The sequence below is a fragment of the Zonotrichia albicollis genome, chromosome 11, assembly GCF_047830755.1.
Source record: "Zonotrichia albicollis isolate bZonAlb1 chromosome 11, bZonAlb1.hap1, whole genome shotgun sequence".
In the NCBI taxonomy this organism is placed as follows: domain Eukaryota; kingdom Metazoa; phylum Chordata; class Aves; order Passeriformes; family Passerellidae; genus Zonotrichia; species Zonotrichia albicollis.
Genome location: NC_133829.1, coordinates 15,945,871 through 15,969,328, shown reverse-complemented (window position 1 = coordinate 15,969,328; position 23,458 = coordinate 15,945,871). Strand labels below are relative to the sequence as shown.

Genomic DNA, 23,458 nt, shown 5'->3' with positions numbered 1-23,458 from the left:
ATTCACAGGTATTGCTGGGGTCTCACTGAAAGGATTGAAGAAATTTTTCACATGCAGTGTTCAAGGGAGGTTCTAAACAAAGGGCAATCACCGAATATGTTTCATTCTTTAAACGAGGAAGAAAATTCAGATCACATTTCTCATTTAATGTTGAAACAAATTTGAAGTTACTTTACTTTCTTTTGTGCAAATGTCATTTGCATCCTGATTTCTTGAACTTTGAATCTAGTAAAGGAGCAGTTTTCTCTGGCAATTTTCTCTCTTTAAAGACAAAGCAAAGCCCTGTGGAGAGAAGTTGAATGAAGACCTTTCATGAATTGCCCTCCAGTCTTCCCCCAGCCAAATATGCTTTGCTAAAGGACACTGCTGTACTTCAGATTGTTTGTGGGTTCTTGCAATGTTTAACCATTTGTACTCATCTTAAATTGGGAATTTGTCTGTTGCTTTGTGATGAGGATAAGCTATTTACAAGTAGGTGAGGAGATTACATGGGCTATTATCTACATCTCTCTTTCCCCAAAATCCTGGCTGTATGGTGCAGCTCAGAACTTTAATCCCATGTCTACAAGATAAAGCTTTATTATCAGAAGATTTAACAATATGCCTGTTGTTTTGTACCACTGTCCAGCTCAGTAGTCAGAGCAGCAGGATGGGAAATGCTGTGAGGAGGACATGACATTTATGAGACAGATGATACATTTGGTGTTGGGGCAATTTTCCTCCCCTTCAAATAAATCACTGGAAAAGGGAAAGAGAAAACAGTGGGTTATAGTAACTTTTATTTTTGGTGTTAACATAAAGATTAATGTCCAGCCATATTATTTCTCAAAGCAGCATTTTGTAGTGTTCCAGGATTTGTCCGCTTCTCCACAAAACAAGACACAGTCAGCAGAATTTGTAAAGATTTTGGAGCCCTATGATATTCTTCTTGTACAGAAACCAAATGGGAGCTGCACAGCAAAACAACTGAATGCCTTCAGATGAGGAACAGGAGATGAGTCTCCTCCCCTGGGTTGCCTTGCAGTGTGCAGCTCATTTACCATGACATGTTGGTAACAAACCTGCTAACAAATGAGGCTTGTAGGGTTTGTTTAATTAGCATTTGGGAAATGCTTTGACTTCCTTGAGTGATGAGTATTTTAAAAGAGAAATTGGCAGTAATTGTGTAAGGAACAATGTTGGACCTTTACAAGTTAAGATGGGATTGAAGTCAAGTTTCATATATCTTCTATTTTCATACACTTTATTTAAAGCAAATATTATCAGGGTAAAAAAGCTCAAACCATAATTACATACATAAAAAGAAGAAATTTGTGTCCCCATAATATTTTGGATAGCATTGATATGAATGACATTTTTCACTAAGAATTATTTTAAGCTAAGAGCTGGTTTTATACCTTGTTCTGTGTAATTTTTACTTGTGCTTAGGAACATACACTTTTTAAGCTGTAGTGTTGCTGTTCATGAAGTTTTATTGTTGTTTCAGTCCATATTCTTACCTTGATGGTTCCTTACCCATTTCACTCTACAGCCATTCTGTGCACCATTTTTCGGTAATATTTCACTTCCCAATTCATTGCAACTCAGCAGATAATTTTCAATAATGATTCCCTTCCCCATCAGACTCCTGCATAACATTCAAACTGGTTAAAAATGAGCAGTTTTCTACTGGATCAACACATCCTAAATTTGATAGTGTTTAGTGTTGTATTATTGCACTGTCAAACTGAGCTTTTAGGGTTATTCATTGATAATCAAAATATGTTCATTTGTAACATCAGAAGTTGTAAGAATAGGGAAGAGCTTTACACTTGAAACAGGTAAATTGTTGTATGTTGATGATGCCCTGGGTTTTGTAAAGCATAAGTTGAGTTGTTTCCTCTGTATCCTGGTGCACTATCATGGGTTAGTTTTCCATGGTTGCATATTGTTAATGCCTCAGTATTTTTAATAAAAGTTAAATGTTTGTCAACTTGTTTATATCAGGCAAATAGAGGAAATGAAGATGAGCTAACATTAAAAAATAATCACGTGCAGACATATAAACTGTTGAGATCTAGCTTTATTAAAATGAATCCTCCTGTCCTCCTCCTTCATATTCATGTAAAATAAACATAACATGCAGATGCGTATTTTTGTCTAGTTTAAAGACAGATTTCTTTTTTGGCTCCAAGCTTGTGTACCATAAGGAGGTTTTTATAATTGGATTTACTCTGGAGGAAAGCTTTGCATCCGAGGGCAGCCTGGCCGTGGGCTGGAGTGAACGTGCAGGGGCCAGAGCTGAAAGCTGATTTGTGGCTGTGATACAAAGTTTAGAGCAACAGCCGTAATCAAGAACCACCTGCTTTGCAGAGCCTCCTGCTCCAGCCCTTCAGCTGCCTCTGGCATCTCTGGAGAGAACACCTTTGCAGTTCAGAGCAGTTATTTTCCTCCAGAAGGGAAGAAGAGGGTGGGAAGTGCATTGGGTTTTCCATGCCAGCCAGTTGAAGGTGTGGGTGAATAAAGTTGTGGCTCTGCCGTTCGCAGCCCCTCGCTTGTCTCGGCGGCCTTGTGCAGAAATGGTGACAGTTGACAGCTGTTGTTCTCTTAATAAGATTAAAGTAAAGAAATTAGTTGTGCTGTCTCTAATCTGCCATTTAACACTGCCAACCACCTGGGGACACTTCTGTGTGACACTCGTGGTGCTGGATTGCAGTCAGGCCGTGGAGCCGCGGCAGAGCTGAGCGCGCCGTGATCACAATGTGTTCAGACGAGCTGCTGGTAGCAAGCCTGTGGTATCAGTTAAGGGAACCCTCTTTATTGCTGTGAAAAATTCATTTGACATCCATTTGCTTCCAGCACCTTTTCAAAGGCATTACCAGAGTCTCTGGAAGCAGCAGTACTCTTTGTGACGTGAGGGTCACTTGGGAAATACAAAAGTGTGATGCATTCGTACAGTGGAACTTGGTCTTTAGATGAAGTGAGAAGTTTTTGTGTTTTCAAGTGTAAAATAAATTATCCTCTTAGGAATTAGGAGTCCCATAGATCAAAAAGCATTTATTGCAGTGATTTAACTAAATCACCTCAGAACTCTGAAATGCTGTCAGAATTAACCTACAAGTTCATATTTGACACTTTGGATGAATTATAATGTTTATATTTAAGTAGAATTGATCTTTATTTTAGAATAGCTGATAAAATGACAGAAGCTGATTTAAAGCATCTTATCAACAGAAAATAGATATTACCAATATAGTTTCTTCTTTCTCCCCCTCTAAACATACCTACACAAGGGAATAATCTTAATGAAAGATAGGAGGTGCCTAATGAAAATATTTTTCAGCAGTACTGAGAGAAGGGGAACTAAATCCCCTTATATGTCAGGAGAGGAAGAGAGAATAGTGTTGCAGACAGATTTGTGAAAATGCATATGAAGCATCCTGCTTCAATTATCTCTAGGTGTTATCCTTGTAGTGCAAAACTTAGGTGAAATAGATGAAAATTAACCTGCCTTTGGTCAATAAATCATTATTTAATATTGTTTTCACATCATGTAAGCTGCAGATTGAAATTGATTTAATTAGGCAGTAAAATTAATTGCCAGTACAGTTAGATTAATATAACTAGTAATATGATGATTGTCAGAAAAGGAGGGAGAGTATAAATGTTCATTCACTTATTTTCTAAATTCTCCAGCTGAAGAGAATACAATCCAGCCATACAAATTAAAGAATTTTACTCCACTTTTTCTGGCCTCTGAGCATTTCCAGCTTTCCTTTGCTTGGAAAGTACTATGGATGTGAGAGGCTTCCAGTTCAGCTCTGGAGAGCCAGGCTGAGGGACCAGATGCCACAGCAATGAGCCCAGCATCAGCAAAGCCACAGTCCTTATTGTGTAGATAATTTTGTTGTTCCAAAAAGTATTTTAGGAGAAAGATAAAGCCTAAAACTCAGCTCCAGAAGTATTCTGAATTCGTCTACAGCTTGTTCTGTTAAATACCAGCTTTGATGGTTTCAGTGCAGTAACTTGGTGTTTGTTGCAGCCCCACTTTTGTATGACCTTTCAGCAGTGCTCATAATTTATTTTCTTCTTTGAAGCTTATTTGAACTTAGTCACATTTTTTCATATGTTGAGAAAAACTCAACAAAGTGAAAGTTCTTTTTATTTTGGTTTACTTTAGAGAAACAGTTTGAGTGTCTAGCCATCTGTATTTATATTGGATGTATTCATGATGCATTTGTGTTGTGTGTGTGTTTGTGAAGTAACAGTGATGGCTTTTGTGATATGCAGAGCTCAAGAAACAAACTTTTTGTTTATTCTGAACTAGGGTTCTCTTTGGTAAGATTAATCTCTGTGAGAATATTCTCTAGGACTGGTCCCAGCTTCCCTGCAGGGCCTGTTTTGAGGAGAACACTTTATTGGAGCAGATGGAAATCACTGCCCGCGGTGCAGAGAGCAGTTGTGTATGTGCTTGTTTTGTGTTTTTCCCCTTGCAAAGCTGTGCCCTCTCCCCCAGCCACAGGTGGGGCTCCCCAGTGCTGCTGGAGCTGCACATCAGCACTGCAGGCTCTGAGGGGACAATGGAGCTGCACATCAGCACTGCAGGCTCTGAGGGGACAGTGGAGCTGCACAGCAGCACTGCAGGCTCTCAGGAGACAATGGAGCTGCACAGCAGCACTGCAGGCTCTGAGGAGAGGGGAAATGGAGCTGCACAGCAGCACTGCAGGCTCTCAGGGGACAGGGACAATGGAGCTGCACAGCAGCACTGCAGGCTCTGAGGGGACAATGGAGCTGCACAGCAGCACTGCAGGCTCTGAGGGGACAGTGGAGCTGCACAGCGGCACTGCAGGCTCTGAGGAGAGGGGAAATGGAGCTGCACATCAGCACTGCAGGCTCTGAGGGGACAAGAGAGCTGCACATCAACACTGCAGGCTGTGAGGAGAGGGGACAGTGGAGCTGCACATCAGCACTGCAGGCTCTGAGGGGACAATGGAGCTGCACAGCAGCACTGCAGGCTCTGAGGGGGCAGTGGAGCTGCACAGCAGCGTTGCTGACTCTGAGGAGAGGGGAAATGGAGCTGCACAGCAGCACTGCAGGCTCTGAGGAGAGGGGACAATGTGGCCCCAGAGCACCTGGGCCAGCACCTGCTGGCTTTGCCAGCTCCCTGGGCATCCCTGTCCCTTGTGCTGAGCACAGGCCCTGCTGAGCTGGGAGCTGCTGTCAGGTACTTCACACAGGGCTAGAGGTCCTGCCAGGAAAGAGTTCAGTGTGTTGTGTAGCTGTAAGCCACACACAGAGAAATGTTACCTATCCAGGTGTGAAATTGGCTGATATTTTGTGTCAGTTCTGGTCAGAGTTTTGTTTACAGGAGATTCTGGTACCCATAGAGTGTGTGGCTTCTGATAAGTATGGCTTTACTGTTTTTAAGTTATAGAATTTATTTCATTTAAGTTATTATTTAAACAAAATAAATGTGAATTCCTGCAAGCTTATCTTTTGATGCTGCCATTTATTTGATTTTAATTTACTGAAGTAATTAAAATTCTAATTTTTTTTCCCTTCTGACTTTTTAGGTCACTGTGCAGTACAGTAAATGTTTACAGCCTCACCTGCAGCAACTGCATAGAAAACTGCACCTATGTTCTCTTTAGTAATAAGATCACTTTTCTGATGGACCTGTTGATACACCAGTTTACGGTAGGTAAAATAACTTCTTTAATTTGTAAATTTTTGCATGCTTCACAAACATGTTAAAGTATTTAGAGTATAAGAACACCAGGAGGTAAATAAGAATAAAGGCTTGAAAGATTAAAATTCATTTGTTGTTTGTATTTGGTGGCTGTGTCTACTGTACTCTGCAGAAATTGATGTATTGGCTTCTACTGATGACTTCTGCAAAAGCATGTGTACCAGGGGCTCTGTGAGTGGATATTCTATCTTTTTCTGAGGTTGTTTTCTTTAATTCACCCTATAGGAATATTTATAGACCACAATGAGTTGTGGCTGTGTGTTTGATTCTTACTTGTTTCAGTGTCACGAATCTAAGTCAGGTCAATGCATTGCCAGAGTCTGATTTGCTGAAGTGCTTAAATGGGACTCTTTAGCAATGAAAGTTTTAATTTTCCAATGTTTCATTTAATTTGAAATGTCATTAAATATTTTATTTGAAAACTCATTTTTAATTCATAGTGACCTGCTCATCATAAGATATTTAGTCCTGGTTTTTTACTTATAAATTGTGTGTATGTATTTTCATGAGCCAAGCAGTTTGTTAATTGAAAAGTTATGTACATACTTTGAATAATTTAAGCCACGCTGTTAGAATCAACAAGCCATAGGGCTGTTGATGAACAGTTTGAAAGGATGGTCCGAGGGCTGTGGCACAAACAGAGTGCGGGCTGTGCGCTCTGCCGTGGGGTGTCAGGTGGCGCTGGAAGAGGCGGGGCAGTGGGGAATAGTCGGGAATAACCTCCGGACAGATTTCCAGGGCCCAGACAGCACTCTGGAGATTAAGTTTAAAAAAAAAAAAAAAAAAAAACAAATTTGAAGTTATAAAATTAGGAGAGATGAGTCAGAATCAAGAGTTCAAGTTGACAATCAAGAATAAAGCTTGGGAGTCCTGTGACAATTTACCTCCCCTGCCTCAGCCTGTAGAGGAAGCTGTAAGACCAACTGCTCCTCCTAAAGCCACCTATTTTTCTCCTTTTACACAGAGTAAAGCAAGGAAAATATCAATAGTGAGAGTAATAAAAATGAGAGCAGAAAACACCACCCACTTTTATTGAGGGAACCACGATAGGAATTGTTAAGTCTCTTAATGCTCCCCTTTAACATAGGGGATGTAAAGAAAAAATTTAAAAAGTTGAATGATGGGCAAGAGAAAAGGCTACAGAAAGAAAGAGAGCTTGAGAAGTTAGATGAGAAAGGATTAAGAGAAAAAAAAGGAGAGTGCAAAAATTGTTAAAAGAAGCACAAAACATTTTGTTAGAAAAAATAAAGAAACCAAGTTAATTAATTAAGGAAGTTAATTCAACACGGTACCAGTTAAAGTTATTCTAAATAAGTACATGAACATAGAACAAAGAAATGGAACTGTACCAGACCTGAGAGCAGCTGGGGTTAACCCAACTTGAAAGAAAAAATACCTTTCTATTTGTGTTGTCCTATTGTAAATAAAGGTGAGTAAAACAGTTTTATTGGAAGGGTGCTCTGCTGGGCAGGCTGGGGAATCTCCCAGCACCTCCCTGTGCCGGGGCTGCTGTGCTGCCAGAGCCTGCCTGCCCTCGCAGGGAGCGCTGCACACAGACCTGCACCTCCTGCAGGAGCAGAGGGCATTTCTCAGGCCACCTAGAGCTCAGAGATGCTGCAGAAGGAAAATTTACTGCACTTAGAGCTCTTTTCAGTCTGTTGCCAAATACTACCCTTGAATTGCAGCAAAACTGTAATTAAAGCTTAATGTTTCCCATGATCCACAGTGGACTTTTCTTTCCTATACAGAAAGTCTCTTATGTTCTCTTCATGCAGAATTGGCCCTTAAACTGAGATATCTTCATAGTTCCATGAAGTGCATATTTGAGTACAAAACCCAAAAACAGTGCTGCTTTTCTAACCCTGATTTTTCTCTCTTGAAAATATAATAAATCAGATCAAGTTTGAATTTTGGTTTTTTTTTTTTACAAAAAAAGAAATGTACAAACTGAGAGCAGCTCTGAATACCAAAATACTAAAATATACCCCCAGAGACTTTTAACTGCCTCCACTTTTCCTGGTTGGATGAGCCATGTGATACAGTCTTTGCCTATGTCATGTGTATTTCCAATTACTGTTGGAAAATAAAACCCAAAGTAATACCAGGAGTAATAAATGAGAATGTATATTTGCAAGGTTTTAACAAATTATTAAGCAAGTACACCAATATTTGCTGAACACAGAAACAGTACTGTTTTGAGAAACATTTCAATATAATCTTGAATACATCCAGTATGAACCTTATTTCCAGCCAGTTTTACGTGGATTTAGTTTTGGTTTGGGTTTTGTGTGCGTGTGTGTCATCCAGCCTGTCCAGGTTAATGGTTTGAAGTATCCTGTTCAGATCTTTCCTTGCCTCCTGCCTTAAGGCACTGGTAGGAAACCTTCTGTAGCCTGACTTACCCTGTTTCCTTCCTCAGCCTCCTTAGCTCTGGTAATGCCTAAATCAGTGTCTGTTGAGGACAGCGGGGCTGTTTCCTGATTTCCATGATTAATGGATCAAACCTTCCCACCTACATTCCTACAGCTCTTGTGCTGCAGTTGGAGCTTTGTTTATTCACTGCTGTCTCTGCTCTTCTTTGTCTACTGTAGCCAGAAGATTGTTGTACAATAATTGTAGCTTTTCTAGTTGTGTGTTTTGGAAGGTTTCATACCAACACAACCAAGTAATTAATGGAGCTATAGGCATGTAAGGATTATTTCACACTTTGGGGGTTTTATTTCCAGTCAAGTGACAGCAGTCATGTACTTTCCAAAAGATATCTGAGAAGCCATGCACCTAAACCATACCTGTCTGTGGGATACCATGGCAGGTCCCTATGATTATTTTTTAAGGCAATCTTTAAAGGAATATTCTAAGTAAGACATCATTTGTGAATGTGCAATGAATGTTAGGTGAGGTAGCCATCAAACAAATGTAGGGATCAAAACCCAGTTGCTGATTACTTTTTCTTCTCCAAAATACAGTGCTTAAATTTGGGCCATATTTTAGGTTAGTGTCCTATGACATTTTACTGGGTTTAAGATAATCTGGCTATCTGGTCCCAGGAAAGTATTTTTTCTCCTCCACTTCTTGCCTGGAATGTGCTGCCATGTAGTTGGGGCTCTTCAGAATGACAGTATACATCCTATTGCAGTTTCCTCACCACTTGCATCCAGTTTTTTTTTTAGTCTTCTGTGCTGCATCAAATAAGGCAGCTCCGTGTTAGCACTGATGATGGCAAGAGCTGTGAAATCCAAGGTACATCTGTGCTGCTGGGCTTTTCCAGTCCATTTTGAAATTACATCTGTCCCCACAGGGTTCAGCTGTGTGGCACTGCAGTTCCCTCGGTCCCTAATAACAGCCTGACCTGGGATGACTTTAGGATGCTCCTATCCCCATTGGTCAGCCCAGAAAAAAGTTTTGCACCTTTTTTAAGACTGGTTCTGAGAGCAAAGAGGGGGAGAGAAGAAGTGCACAGTTTGTTTTCAGACACTGCACTCACTCCCCCACATTCCTGCTCCTGGACTGCATTGTCTGCAGACAGACAGACAGCAGGACAGAGCTCTTCTTTGCTTTTAGTTAGTTTTAGCTAGCTGAGGCAAAGAAGTTCCCTGGACTGTGGGTTTTTTTCTTTTTTCTCTTTTCTTTGGAGCTGTTCAAACCTGCTCTGGACTGAGCACCAGCAGAGCACCCTCAGCTCCCACCTGTGGCCAGGCCTGGCTGAGGCATTTCCAGCACCAGAGGGACTGATCAGAGACTGAGTGAGCTGAGCACAGCCCCCAGAGGGACTTGCTGAGTGTGTGTCATCTCTTCAGAGCAGCAAGAAGTTTTATTAGTTAATGTTGCTCTTCTTTTGTGCTGGTGAATGCTTGGCCTGTTAAATAAACAGGTTTTTTCCACTTTTCTCCAAGGAAATCTCTTCCCAAACCAGATGGGAGAGGGAGCCTCTTGAATTTGCTTTCCAGAGGAAACCCCTTTAGAGGTTTTCTCCCTCATTTTCCCTAAACCAGGACACAAGCCCATGTGGAGAGTAGTAAATCCTGAAAACAGGGCTGGAGTAGAAGAGGTGATGACACGCTGAAGGGTTTAGAGGTGGGGAATTTAGAATTGAAGCCTTCACTTGCACCATCTCAAGGCCATGCCCTTCCTGAGCCATTTCCATTTCTTTGGTTCACTAGTTACTCCACAGAGAGTCTGACATCCTACTGAGATTTCTGAGGTGTACTTTCAGTGTTTTTGAGACAAGCTCAATGACTACACATGCAAAAAGCACAAAATCACTCTTGGTAATGGGAGAATTATATGAAATAATTGACCAAATGAAGAGAAATCGTGTGCTTCTAAAGGTCTGAAGTCTTTCCATTTAGGTTTAGCAACTCTACAATTGAAATTCTTCATGGCTGTGGAGGACTTTGCCTTTTATGAAATAAAAATATGAATGAGTTGTCAGTGCTGGACCTCTGCATTGCTAACTGGGAATTGTTTGGTGTTTTTTGTTAGCACAGAAGGAGAATGTGCTCTGATCTGCAGAGGTATTTTGGTGATGTGAGTCAGAACAGAGGAGCATTTTCAGCTATATTAAATGTGTGCCTAAGTGCTTTACTGGATTGGGGCCATATTCTGCAGCATCTTACAGGATTAAGCCCAAGATGCTGGGCAGAGCTGAAGAGCTTATGGCAGCTCTGCACAAGCATGGGAACCCCTGCCCAGGGTGGATTTTCCAAGGAATAGTTTATGACTTGTGTGGGGTCTGTACCAGAGCTGAGAGTCAGATCACCAGAGTGTTCCAATTCAAAATCCAACCCAAAGAAAGTAGGACTCCTGATTAGGCCCAGCAAAGTCAGCCATCAGAAAAGCTAAAATAGCATTGAGATGTTGGATGTGGCAGATATTTGGACAGTAGTTACAATTTCCTGATCTCCCATTGTGATTTTAAAATGTTTTATACCAATTACTCAACAAATCAATTTAAGTGTGTAATCACACCTGTGGATTTGTGTCACAGAAACTGTTAAACCTCAGGAATGTGGAGTGTTGTTACATTTACCCATTCAAAGCTCATGTTCAACACAGTTTCTCTGAATATCATTAACTCCTTGTGTAATTGACACAAGGAAACCAGAGCTTGAAAGCTTTCATAATTACACTATTAAATCTTAAGATTTCTTACCCCCTTGCTTGATATAATAATCAACAAGCAAGCACCCCAATTAATTTTGCTTCTGCAAGCACACCAATTAATTCTGAACATAAATCTCAGCACACTTTCACACTATTCCATTAATTATTTCTTCAGTAAAAGAGCTGATCTGTTGTCACTCATTTGAGTTAGTGTAAAAGGAGAATCTTCAAGGAATTCAGTTCAAATTTACCTATTTTCTGTCAAGCAGTATTTCCTTCTATCTGTTGTTTGACATAACACTGTTTAAAAAACCACATTTGTTCTCACTTCATATTAATTCAAATATTAATTATTACATTTTGCAAAGAAATTGAACATGAAATAAGCTCTGCAGTAAATTACTCTAGTAAGTGGCAGATCTATTTATTTTACAAATTAGGAAGAGCAGTTTTATTTCAAAGCATGAACTTTCATAGCTAAGGACTATATACTTAGAAAATATATTTCTCCTATGTACATTGAACAAAATGTTCAATGACATTTGACAAATCAGACATTATCCACTCATAGTACTGCTCGTTACAGCAAACCAAAAGTTCTGCTGCAAGACATTATAAAATCTTTTAAAAATAGCACAGATAATTTTTTATCTAAGGTGAAAAAAAGCAGTAAGTAGCATTTATTAGCAGTTTGTAAAACTTGGTGTTCACAGCACAAAGCCACATTTAAGTTGATTTCCACATGGCAAAGCTCAGTGTGTCTGTTTCAATGAGCAATTGGTGTCATTAGGCATGAATTATTTTAATTATTACCAACAAATGGTACTGGAGCCATGTAGCATTGCTTTTCCTATTGAACTTGAATAAGCAGCTAAAGACTTCTCACTTGCTCTCTTGGCTCAGCACCAGAAGCAGACCATTACAATGAGTTTTAAGTACCAGCACAAGGCTCAGAGCTAATGAATAATAAAGAAATGTGCATGTTGTTCTTTGTCACCAAGTGTCACCAAATCCCTCCTGATACCTACACGAGGAGGAATGCTTTTCTCTGGCCACGCTTGCATTACTGAGTGTAAATGATTTTAACCTGGAAGGAAAATGGCATTGCAGCCAGCATTGATCCCTGGTGCCTGTGTGAGCCTCAGGCTGTGGCAGAGCAGGGGATGTGGCTTTGGCCCAGCAGCATCAGCCGTGGGGATGTTCCGGAGCCCTGAGCCTTGAGTGCTGCCAGTGTCTGCCTCGAGCACTGCAGGACTTCACACACACTCCACTCACTGTGTGATGGTAACAGGGCAGGATTTCAGCTGCATTCATTACCTTGGGCTGCAGAAATGGAAAAATGAAATGAATTTTTTAAAAATTATGCTCTCCATGGGTAATAATCTCCTTCCAGATCTGTATCCTGCATATAGATTTGTTGTCAGATTTACATGTTGTACAGCTCAACTTCACCTATTTAGGAGTGGGATCTAGTTAAATGATTTAGAAAAATGAGATTCCTCTGAGGTCTGCTCAGAGAGAACTGGGTGTTGTGCTTCTGACATGATTGGCAGGTGGGTGACCTCTGATGGACAAGTGCAGTGGTCACTGGTGGTGTTTCATGCATAAGAACACAATCATGCTAATGGCACACTCTGCTGCTGTCAGGCTTCCTTGCTTCTCAGACATGGCATTCTTGTGACTTGATTTATTCTGGTCCAGCTTGGATTATGTGCTTTACCTTACCTTGTACCTGCAACGCTTTCATGTCCATCAGCACTGCTAGAATGTTACCTTATTGTTACTTTCAGTGTAGGCCTATGTGAATTTGTAAATGTTTCTCTACAAACTTTGGTTAGTTTTACTGAATTCTGGTTGTTTGTGGTTTTTTTCTCTTTACTCAGGTTAGTGTTCCAGATGACCATAATGCTACTGCAGGCAGAAGTGTAAATAAGCAGGTATTTGAAGGTTTAACAACAGGACTTCTGAGGGTAGCTGCTGTGATTTTCAGATGTCTCATCTCCAGCTTCCCAGATGGAAACAGCCACTCTACTGCCCTGAAGATATTACAGGAAGTGAAAAGTAAATCCTCACAAGTGGAAGCCTTCAGCAGCAGAGTCCAAGACCTAATCAGGTTTAAAAAAATATGATGAAACTTTTTAAAGTATTCCTTATGAGAGAGAAAGCAAATTGCATCGATTTAAGAGAGGAACAAACTGCTTTAACCTTGATGCAGTGAGAGTAGTTAGTATGGGTAGTCAGGAAGACTACTGAAATACTATATTCTCAATCAAAAATGTTCTTCAAAAAACTGCAGACAAAGAAATACAGAAACCCAAGATGGTTTTTTTAATTTCTGGACTTGTTTTTAATGTTGTTTCCATTAATTTTCTCTCCTGATTATGTAGGAGCTAGTTTCCATACATTTTTCTCTCAGCTCTCTATGCCAACCGTGTGTGCCCATTGCCTGTGGTCTCTCATGTCATACATGCATTCATATAAGCTGGTCCAAAAAAATACTTTTCCTATTATAAAAATCACCCAGTCATTCCTAGAATCTTATCTGATCCTGATCTGATCTTATTTTAATAGCTGAACCGAAATATATTAGTACATACATAATTAATACATGTTTTAAATATATGAAACTGATATATATCCAGCAGCATACTGGACTTGCTAAAAGTGCACAGTTTCACTAGTAAGCTATATAAATAGTTATCAATAAATTGTTATGTTAATAGTCACCAATGTGTCTTCAGCCCTCTGAAAAAATGAAGTTCTTCTTTATATGCTACTGAAAACATGTCACAGTGAGCCCTCAGACTTTTCAAAGTCTGGTATGATGCTGATGGAGACAAAGAGGACATCTGGAGGAGAAAAGCAAAACAAGTAGTTGTCATAGATACCAGTGACCTCTCAAACTTCTGTGTTCTCATGTAACTCTCCTTCTCCCCAAACAGGTTTTGATAGAGTGTGAAATTTCAGGATGTTGTATTCTGCAATTTATGAATGGGAGGGTGGGAGGTCTGTGCTGAGCAGACATCTGACACTGGCTGGGCCCAGCACAGGCAGACCCTCAAGATAAGGAGAGACATGAGAATCTGAGCAGGTCCCTCACCTGAGGCACTTTAGGGGATCTGGTTATAAATGGGGAATGAAAGGCATGATGACAAGGTAATGGTGCAATTAGGACAAAAAGAGAGAGGGCATTTTAAACCAGTCAAAAACAGACAAATTCTGTCATTAATGAGAATCTTTCACCTCCAGGTCATTGTATCATATGTCATGGGGAGTTGATTAAGTGAGAGTTTTAGGAAGATGGGCAAAGAAAGAGGAGCACTGAATTTTTTTTTTTTTTCCTATTTGGGACTATTAGACCTGGTGCATAAACACCAATTATCTATGTGCTGTCTGGGTATCAAAAGGGTAGCCAGGTTATTTCAGCTGTGCTCCTGTGGGTAAGAAGAGATGGAGGCAATAGATTAGAGAGCTTTGACATTCCACTTGTGTGTGTGCTCAGCTCCTCGAGGAAGGGAGAGCTCCGTGCATCTTCCTGATGTCTCCGGGTGCCAGGGAGGAATAGTCCCAGCAGACTGAAAGCTCTCATCCATTTCCTCTCTGCCAGAGGAGCAGCTGCTCTGTGCCCAGTGGGGGTGGGAAGGAGGGGGACAGTGGACACAGTTTGCAGGTGTCACACTGTAGAGATGCTGCTAGGGAAGAGAATGCTGATAAGAAAGGTTGTGCCTTTTTGTGAGCCACCATCTATCAGCATTAGCTCGATTTTATTTAGTTCTTCCTCTTCCCTCCTATTTCTCAGAGCTGTTTCCAGCACTCAGCATTTCTCTGTGACTGTGATGTATCTAACACCCAGCTCTGTTCCTGGAATTATTCCTCTAATGCAGGAGAACTTGTTTATCACCCGTGTGATCAGGTGGATTGCTTAGATCAAAATTGGCAAGAAACTTAATGCTAGTAACCTTTTATGTTGCTAAATAGAACAGACAAATTTACCTGCACAATGAGTGTGCACTTAATAATCTTTGTGCATCTTTAGGTGTTTTTAACTGCTGTAATTCAGCAGCTTTAAGAATCTTCCATGCTGCAGTTCAACTTCTTGCTTTATATCCAGTGTATTTTTATTCTTAATTCCTTCACTTCTTCCAAAAGCTCTGTGTCACTAGGGTGGACATTGGCAGAGAAATCTGTCTTTGAGCAACAGCAGTGTCTGAAAAATAGGATGTTTTCTTCCCCAGTGTCAAAATCCCCTGTTCTTTCAAAATCAGACTGTAGGACGTGTTGTGAGGGAATAGTTATTTTTAACAAGCAGTTGTACTTCTCTAATCAATAATTTTATTGATAGAATCAATATTATTTAATAATGTTTCCTGTTGAGTCAGGTTAGGGTGGTCTGGTCAAGTCTGGCAAAGTTCAAGCCAGTGGTGTTCCCTTCTCCAGGAGCTCTGTCCTTGGAGCCATCTCTGCCAAGTGCCCTTGGGCAGCAGCTGCTGGGACAGTGATCTCAGGGGTTGGTGTAGGCAGGGTGGGAACAGGGGATCATTCGTTGGTGTCTGAAGGCAAAGACTTCCCCACGTCTTTTCAGCACAGGATAAAACTGCAGTTCTGGTTTTGACAAGAGGTTTCTCCTCCTTCGTAGGAGTGGAGGAAAATAGAAAGAAAATTAGAGGGGAAAGAAAGGGAGATGATTACAGTGGTCCTTTGTGTCCACAAAGAGAGTTGATCTCACCTAGGTCAGCAGAATATGGTGGTTGAGGAGGGCTAAAGCCTGAGAAGCTGCATGTTTGTGGTAGAAAAGGACAGTAGGTAAAGTGAGGTGATACCAGCAAAGTGATGTGGAAAAATACATCTGTGCGTGGTTTGAGTGGAGTTCATAATGATCAAGGTGTGAGAGAACCTGCTGTGGACAGAGAGATCTTGGTACAAGGGTGAAGAGCAGATTTTTTGGACATATATTTCCAAGCTATTATAAATTCAAAGAAGGAACTTCAGCAGTTGTGATCTAAGGATCAGCAATGATGATCTGGTTAACCTTAATAAAAAAGAAGAGAGTTTTCAATTTTTAAAAAGAGTCACTACATGGTTTTCTTTATATTGAATTTGATTGAGTCCTGAGGAGATTTTTTGATCCTGATCCTTCTATACTGATGGTAGAAAGTTGTTAATATTCTATTAGTCCCTGAGCTGTTGCATATATGTATTTATAAGAGGAGAACAAAGCCCAACAAGTGGCCAGTGGTTGCTATGATGTATGAATTGCTATAAAACATTATCTGGGTAACATCATTGTCTTCTTGAATTAGTGTGTTCTACAGAGTTTACCTCTTCATGCTAAAAAGAAATTGTGTTGTTGCAGAGCTATCAAGATTATTATAAATCATCTAACTATGGCAAAATTCCATTGTCCTCCTAGCAGTATGCTAAAATAAACATTTACACTCATCTTTCTTGTACAGTATAATACAAATTATCCTACAACTCTCAAATATTGTAACAAAAACTACTGATAGTCACAGAGAGCCAGATCTCAGGTTATTGTAATTGGAATTGTTTTATTGTTCACCTTCAAAAAGAGTATTTAAGTGATCACAACCTGTTTTTTTTTGAGTGGTTTGATAGCAGAGAAGCAAAAATTACTTCTTTTGCAAAGTTACCAAAACTGTTGTGGAACTGTTTTTTGTAATACACTTTTTCCTCTGTTTGTAGTTACGTGGTGAACATGGGACTGGTGGACAAGCTGTGCTGCTGTTTCCTGTCTGTGCAAGGCCCTGTGGATGAGAACCCCAATGTAGCAAGTTTCCTGCAGAGTGCCACAGCAGTGCTGCATGGCATGTGCCAGCTGTGCTGGGCTCTCAGTGGAAGGTGGGTGCACTATAATGGGATGTGCCAGCTGTGCTGGGCTCTCAGTGGAAGGTGGGTGCACTATAATGGCATGTGCCAGCTGTGCCTGGCTCTCAGTGGAAGGTGGGTGCACTATAATGGCATGTGCCAGCTGTGCCTGGCTCTCAGTGGAAGGTGGGTGCACTTTAATGGGATGTGCCAGCTGTGCTGGGCTCTCAGTGGAAGGTGGGTGCAGTGCCAATGGGATGTGCCAGCTGTGCCTGGCTCTCACTGGAAGGTGGGTGCCCTGCTCCATGGCATGTGCCAGCTGTGCCTGGCTCTCAGTGGAAGGTGGGTGCAGTGCCAATGGGCATGTGCCAGCCGTGCTGGGCTCTAAGTGGAAGGTGGGTGCAGTGCCAATGGGATGTGCCAGCTGTGCCTGGCTCTCAGTGGAAGGTGGGTGCACTATAATGGGATGTGCCAGCTGTGCCTGGCTCTCAGTGGAAGGTGGGTGCACTCTAATGGGATGTGCCAGCTGTGCTGGGCTCTCAGTGGACGGTGGGTGCCATGGTGCTCAGGCAGGGGCCTCCTGCTGAGGCTGCCAGCCAGAACTGTGAGACACACAGGGACAGGGACAGGGACAGGGACAGGAACAGTGCTGCAGATTGCCTCTGCTCAGCCTCTTACCAGCAATCTGTAATCTTGCACTGAGCCTGTTTCTTATAAGCCACCTATCAGAATTGCAAACTTTGCCTCCTTTACTCATCATTCCCCACAGGCTTTTATCACTGATAGTTTGAATGTCCAGTCTCAAAGACTTCAAGAGATATTTTATTATGGGCTAAAATCAGCTGTTAATCGATTTGTCTCTATGATTTGTCTCTAGAGCAGCCTAGTTCAGCTCTTGCTCTTTAAAATACCACTGTCAGTAAGGGAACTCTATTTTCCATAAAGAAAGCTATTACTAGATTTTCAGGGAATTTTCTAATGTCAAATGCTTGTTGTTGTAGCCTAACCAAGGCTGTGGGAAGTGTGCATGAGGGTTTGTGCCTGCCAGCAAATCTGGACTTCTGTGGTCTGCAGTGTAGGACAGCTTGACACTCATGTGGGAGTCACAATTTCAGAGCTTTGGGCTGCACTTCCTAGAACCTACCACACCATAACTGTTACACATTTCAGGAAAAATCAAGGCTGGCAGAATTTCACAATGCATTCCTGAAGTGTAAAATGATGCTAGGGTTGAAAAAGTAGAGCTAATAAAACATAGGATAAGAAACAAAGCTTTAGGTAAGAGCTGCTGCTGGTAGCCAGGGACACAAACACATGGAAAAAGAACTGCAAGAAATATGAGCCCAAAGAGACCATCCCAACTTACTGAAATTTCCCTTTCTGAAAGCTGCCAACTTGGCATTTTAAATTCCAGCAGAGCACTGCCAGAAGTCAAATACTCACTAAATAGAATAATAAAAATATCACCCTTTTGTTAGTGGAATAGTAGTTCTAGCTCAGAGTAACACTATATCTGCAATTTCTGTAGCAGGCACACACTTCACCAAAATATTAGAGATCTTTGCACCCCAAAATAGTACAGCACTGCACACATACATCCATCAAGAACATCTGTTCTTTGTAGCACCAGGATAATTTTGGGGGTTGAGTGTTTTTCTTCACAGTTACACCAAGAAGTATCTGATCCTACCACGTCCATAAGCAGCAATGCTCTGGATTTTATCCAAAGGTGCTGGTTGTTCCTGATTGCAGGTTCCATTGTTCATTTGAGCATGAGAAGAAATGAGAGGAATGAACCTGGAGATTTCAAAACTGTTGTCTTTCACTTCAAGATCAAAAGCCTTGATGTAACTGATTAGAAGGGCAATTTAAATCACATGTCTTTCATCACCTGAGCCCCTGTCATTTAAGCAGTGTAATTCTGTCTTGTCACAGCAGTCCTCAGTGCTGGAGGTGATTTAAGTAGAAAAAGGTACTGCCAAACACAGATTAAGGTGGCAGGAACAGAGCTCAAATTTATTGAATTCTTAAATATGTCACACTACAGTAATACATGATGTGTGATGCCTGTTTGCAGCACAAAAGGCAGCCCCTCTGTGAGCAGGACAGATGCCTCTCTCATTCCTGGTGAATGGGGTGGTGGCACTGCAGCCTTTGCAGTGAGCTTTCCTCACTCTGCTCAGCTGATACAGGCTTGTGACAGCAGCCTGCCTGTCACAGCCCTCTGTGCATCCCAGCCCTCTGATCAGCCAAGGGCTGAGCTTGTTTCTGAGACTGGAGGAGCCCAGCAAGTATTTCAAGTGCAGTATTTCAAGTGCTCTGACACTGTAGCATGAAAAGAAGTTTTGCCAAAATAATGGCAGGCTTTCACCATTGTTGCAAGAGCAAATTTGAAATGTTCTTTTCATATATCCTCCTGTATAATATGGTTCCAGGTTGGAAATTTCTTTATGCTCCTCATTGGTAACCAAGGGATGGGGATATAAATTAATCTGGTTTTTTTGTTTTTCATGGAGCTTTTCAGGCTGTTGCCTGTCACATAGGAAGTTGTCATTCCATATGAAATCCATGAGAGCCCTGTGGTGCTGCTGTCTGGCTGTGCAGATCTCAGCACTCAGCAGTGAGTGGCACAGTGGGAAGCTGACACAGGACAGGAAATACTGGGTGGGGTACCAGGACCACCCCAGGGCTCAAACCAGCCCAGCCCAGCTGGGAAATCCTTTGTGAGCTGTGGGATCCTTCTCCTGTGCATTCAGATCCCAGCAGGTTGTTGGGAACTGTACTGCAGCTGTAATTGCCATATCCCCAGAGGACCAGAAGTTCTTGTTCAAAAATCAGATTTGAAACAATTAAAAGATCCAGTCCTGTGGGTACAAAGTATGTTGAGCCATTTCTGGAGCTCTGAGATAGGAAGAGCTGTCAATCTGACTTTCCTGCCTTCCTCAAAAGCACATCTCATGAAACTCCAAATTCAGCAGAGTATTTCTAAACCAAGCTCTGGATTGACACCCAGTGTGTATTTGGACAGTTCCTTCATGGAAAGAATTCTGTAGGCAGTGAAGAGATCTCAGCCAGGTCCCTCTCTGCATGTGCCTCTACCTCAGGCAAGGTGTCACAACAATAGTGATTATTAGAGAACAGCCTCAAATGATTTTATATATATATATATAAATCAACATTATCTTTTAAATGAGGTCTGTGGTTGATATAATGTAGATGGTAAAATTTTAAGACATGAATTAAGAGACTACTTTTATTACTGTGGTAGACTAATAAGGAAAAAAAAGTCCAAAATCATGGAGTTAGATACAGTAAAGAAAAGTCTTACTAATGTAGAAGCATAAATTGGAGGATTTTCAATTTTAAAATCATAAAATGTTATTGAAATAAGGGAATATATTCTGAACATATGTTATAAACATACCCTATTATAAGAGAGGCATTTTCTTTCCATTAATGATCAAGGTCTTTAAAAAAGATTTAACTTTGATATTGATCTTACTTTTCAAATTATCATTTTTGATACTGGCTAATAAATGCTTGATTGATTCTTTTAATTGAAATTTTGCTGTGGATGGAATAGCATATTTTCCAAAAGAACAATTGTTGAAACCCTTAATAACTTTTTATCCTGTTTCAAGATTGTTTTGATACTTTTTGTCCTCTTCTCTTACACAGAGAGAATCATTGAGGGTGACTTGAGACCTCCAAGTGGAAGTCCCAATTTTCTGATGCTGTTTTGCATCTATAGCTAACAGTGGAGGTGAGACCTCCTTCCTCCCTGATGAGTTTTTTTAAAAAAGGCATATGAGAGCTGAAAACAGGACACTGTCCCTTATTGTTTGTAGGGAAAATCAGAAAATGTAGCAGGTCTGAATTTGAGCTCTCTCTGCTGAGCAGGTGAAACTGGCATTTGATACTTAGGCTTGAAAATTGTGACCCTGGTAATGCTTAACTGACTTTTGCTCACCATTACGAGTAACAGTAGCCAGAATTGAAAACAGAGACATTTTTATTAACCTGAAATAAAACAAAATATTAAATACACTTTGTATGGAATAACAATGTTGTGTGTCCATATAGACCTCTTGGAATCTGTGTGCAATTGCAGATGTCCAGTAGCAGTGTTCAAGATGACAGCCCTGATTTCCAAGTGTATCATTGGAAGTATGACAGATTCAAGGCCTCTTTTGGGCCCTCAGGTCCTGACTACACATCTGGAATGTGCTTGGCTTGTACCCACAGGACAGAAACCAATGAGCAGGCCTGGAATGCAAGGAGCAATAATGAAGGCATGGCCCTGCTGCCTCAGCCCAGCCTTCCCTAGGAGCAGGGGGAGCACTGAGTGAGTGAGGATCTCCATGGCAGATCTTTTATCAGCATAGCAAAGGTTCTGCTGTGTTCCTGTCTTCCCCCGTACTGCCCAGAGTTCATCCAGCCTAGATCCCCTTTCCCTACTTCTCTGGACCTGAGGTTGCTGTGCCAGAAGTTGTTGCTCTTTGGAGGGCTGGAGTCAATGCCTTGTGTCACTTTTGCCCATGAGTGTGAGTGGATAAAGTCAGAGTGTCCCAGAGTTTCTGCAGGGAGCAGGGGAAGGCAGGGCAGCACTGCAGGGTAAGGGTCGGTCACTGGGGCAGCACAGCAGAGAGCAATAACACAGATCCAAGGAGGATACTGCATTGTGCATAAGGGAATATTGCAAATAATAGTCCCTCAAATTATGTAGATCCTTTGGAGCTCCAGCTGTTCAAAAATTTTGCTGTTTTCTCTATTTAAGAATTGCCTTCAAGCTTTCTCATTACCCCAGGAAAATGCAGTGCCAGAGCACAGCAGTAATGAAATAGCTGCTGTTCTATCCCAGAGCAGTGGTGGGCTGTAGAAATGTGTGTCAGCAGCTAATGAAGCTGCAGAGGCAGAAAGCTGCAGATGCAGGTCAGGCCCAGGGAAACCCTGCCTGTCCTGCCCCAGATGCACATGGAAGTGGCCTGGGCTCACTTTTATTGCAGTCATTAAGATAATGTCTGCTTTGGCTGCTGCATGGGGAATCAGATGCAAGTCTGTCTGAACCTTGGTTTTGCTTCTCACCGCTTCCAAGGGACCCCAGCTCCAGCAAGTGCTGTTAAACTCACTCTAACTTGTGTCTGAAGGCTTCATTTCATCCCTCCTGTGCAGCACTGCAGTCCCTGCTTGGCAGTGGGAATTGCAGTAAGGTCTGACAGGTGCTAAATACTTCCTTGTTCTTCTTTTATTATTATTTGGCCTCTTTATTTTGACATCTCTTTCTAAATAAAATAATTTAGAAGCAGAAAGTACTGATGATAGTTTTAAAATCCTAATAATAAAAAACCCCAACAGATTATATTCTAAGCCTCTTGGAAACTCATGTTTTCATTTCACTCAGTGTTTTTAATCAGGAGTATATATTTCAAATATACAAACATTATAATGTATACCCTTAGAGGGGCTTGTCTGCTTGTTAGCTCAGCCAGTTTTTAAAACAATATATTTTCAGATATAAACAGTTTGCTCATATTGAAGCTTGGAAAAATTGTAGTTTTATACTTGTTCTGCAGAGTATGCTGTTTCTTATCAAGCTGTATTGAATTCCTGTTTTTAATAAATAGTAGTGTATTTTAAGCAACAAAGTAACACTGCTTAATATCTTTCTTTCTTGTGATGGATATATCCACATTTTTTAATTCTTAAACTCTTTTTGTAAGTCATAGATCACATACCAGTTCCTGAAAGCTCTTGATGGCCAAGCTGAAAATCACAGTGGCAGCCCATAATGAAAATTCTGTGCATTTCATTAAACCTTTTTTTTTTAAGATAGTGCAGGTTGTTTGACCATAATATAAATATTTGTCTGTTCTTCTGTATTTATATTTAAGACATAATTATTGTGACCGGTAAAGTTTGAAAGGCTGTTTGTTTTCCCAGCTCTGTCAACCAGTGTTAAAAATCCAGTGGGTCTTGCTTCCCTTCAGGGATTAATTGAAGAGGTTTTGTCCATAGTGACTATTTTACTTTTGCAGCTGTTACAGACTCAGAGACAAAATTCTTTTAAATAGGAGAATTAAGAGGAATGTCAGCTCTAGGAGTCTGATCTCTTAACTTCAGTTCTGTAAAGTCTGATTTTCTGGTGTGACATTGTCATCTTATGTTATGAAGGTTTTGGGGGGTTTTTGCTTCAGTCTGTCCCAACAGAACTGATCTTTTATTGGGCTCATGGTTTGAGGTGAACTAAAAATCTGCTAAATGTATGAAACCCAGTGTTGTGCAGACTTGACAAAAATCACTCAGAGCAGTAGAGGCAGAGGTTCATGCTTTATTTTACATAATTTCATATAGGTTCAATTCAACAGGAGCCAGTGTTCTGTTCATATACACGTTAGCTGTAGTACAGGCAACATCCAAAATGAGTTTTTTCTGGCAGTTCCTTCAATCCATCAAATGTAGCAGACAGATTTTTAATTTCTCTTTAACAGTTTTGTTCTGTATGAACTTCAAATTTTTTCATCTTCTCTGTGAAAAAAACTAATGCTTGCATTTAGTTATTTTACAATTGACTTTTTAATGTATATTTAGATTCATTCTCTGCCCCAGAGCAGCATAAAATGGTAAAAGGATTTCATCCAGCAGTGTAAGCTTTCTCATATGGAATTGTTTAAAAATAATGATGGAGTGAGAGTTGAAAGGAAGCTAACTTTAACCTTTGGTAAAATTGGTCAATCTTCTGATTGCAGAGAGTCAGAAAAAAATTCTGTGAGGTATCATATGCAGTAATTAATTTGGGGTTAT

At 40.8% G+C, this 23,458-nt stretch overlaps 1 protein-coding gene across 2 annotated transcripts in view; it reads left to right on the top strand.

Moving 5' to 3' along the window:
* SCAPER (S-phase cyclin A associated protein in the ER) overlaps positions 1-23,458 on the top strand; it is a 135,777-nt gene that overhangs the window by 86,866 nt on the left and 25,453 nt on the right. For both annotated transcript variants that reach the window (XM_074549526.1, XM_074549525.1), the window contains exons 25-27: positions 5,553-5,676; positions 12,715-12,944; positions 16,535-16,690. In XM_074549526.1, the coding sequence (XP_074405627.1) occupies positions 5,553-5,676; positions 12,715-12,944; positions 16,535-16,690 (510 nt within the window). The remainder of the gene's footprint in view (positions 1-5,552; positions 5,677-12,714; positions 12,945-16,534; positions 16,691-23,458) is intronic.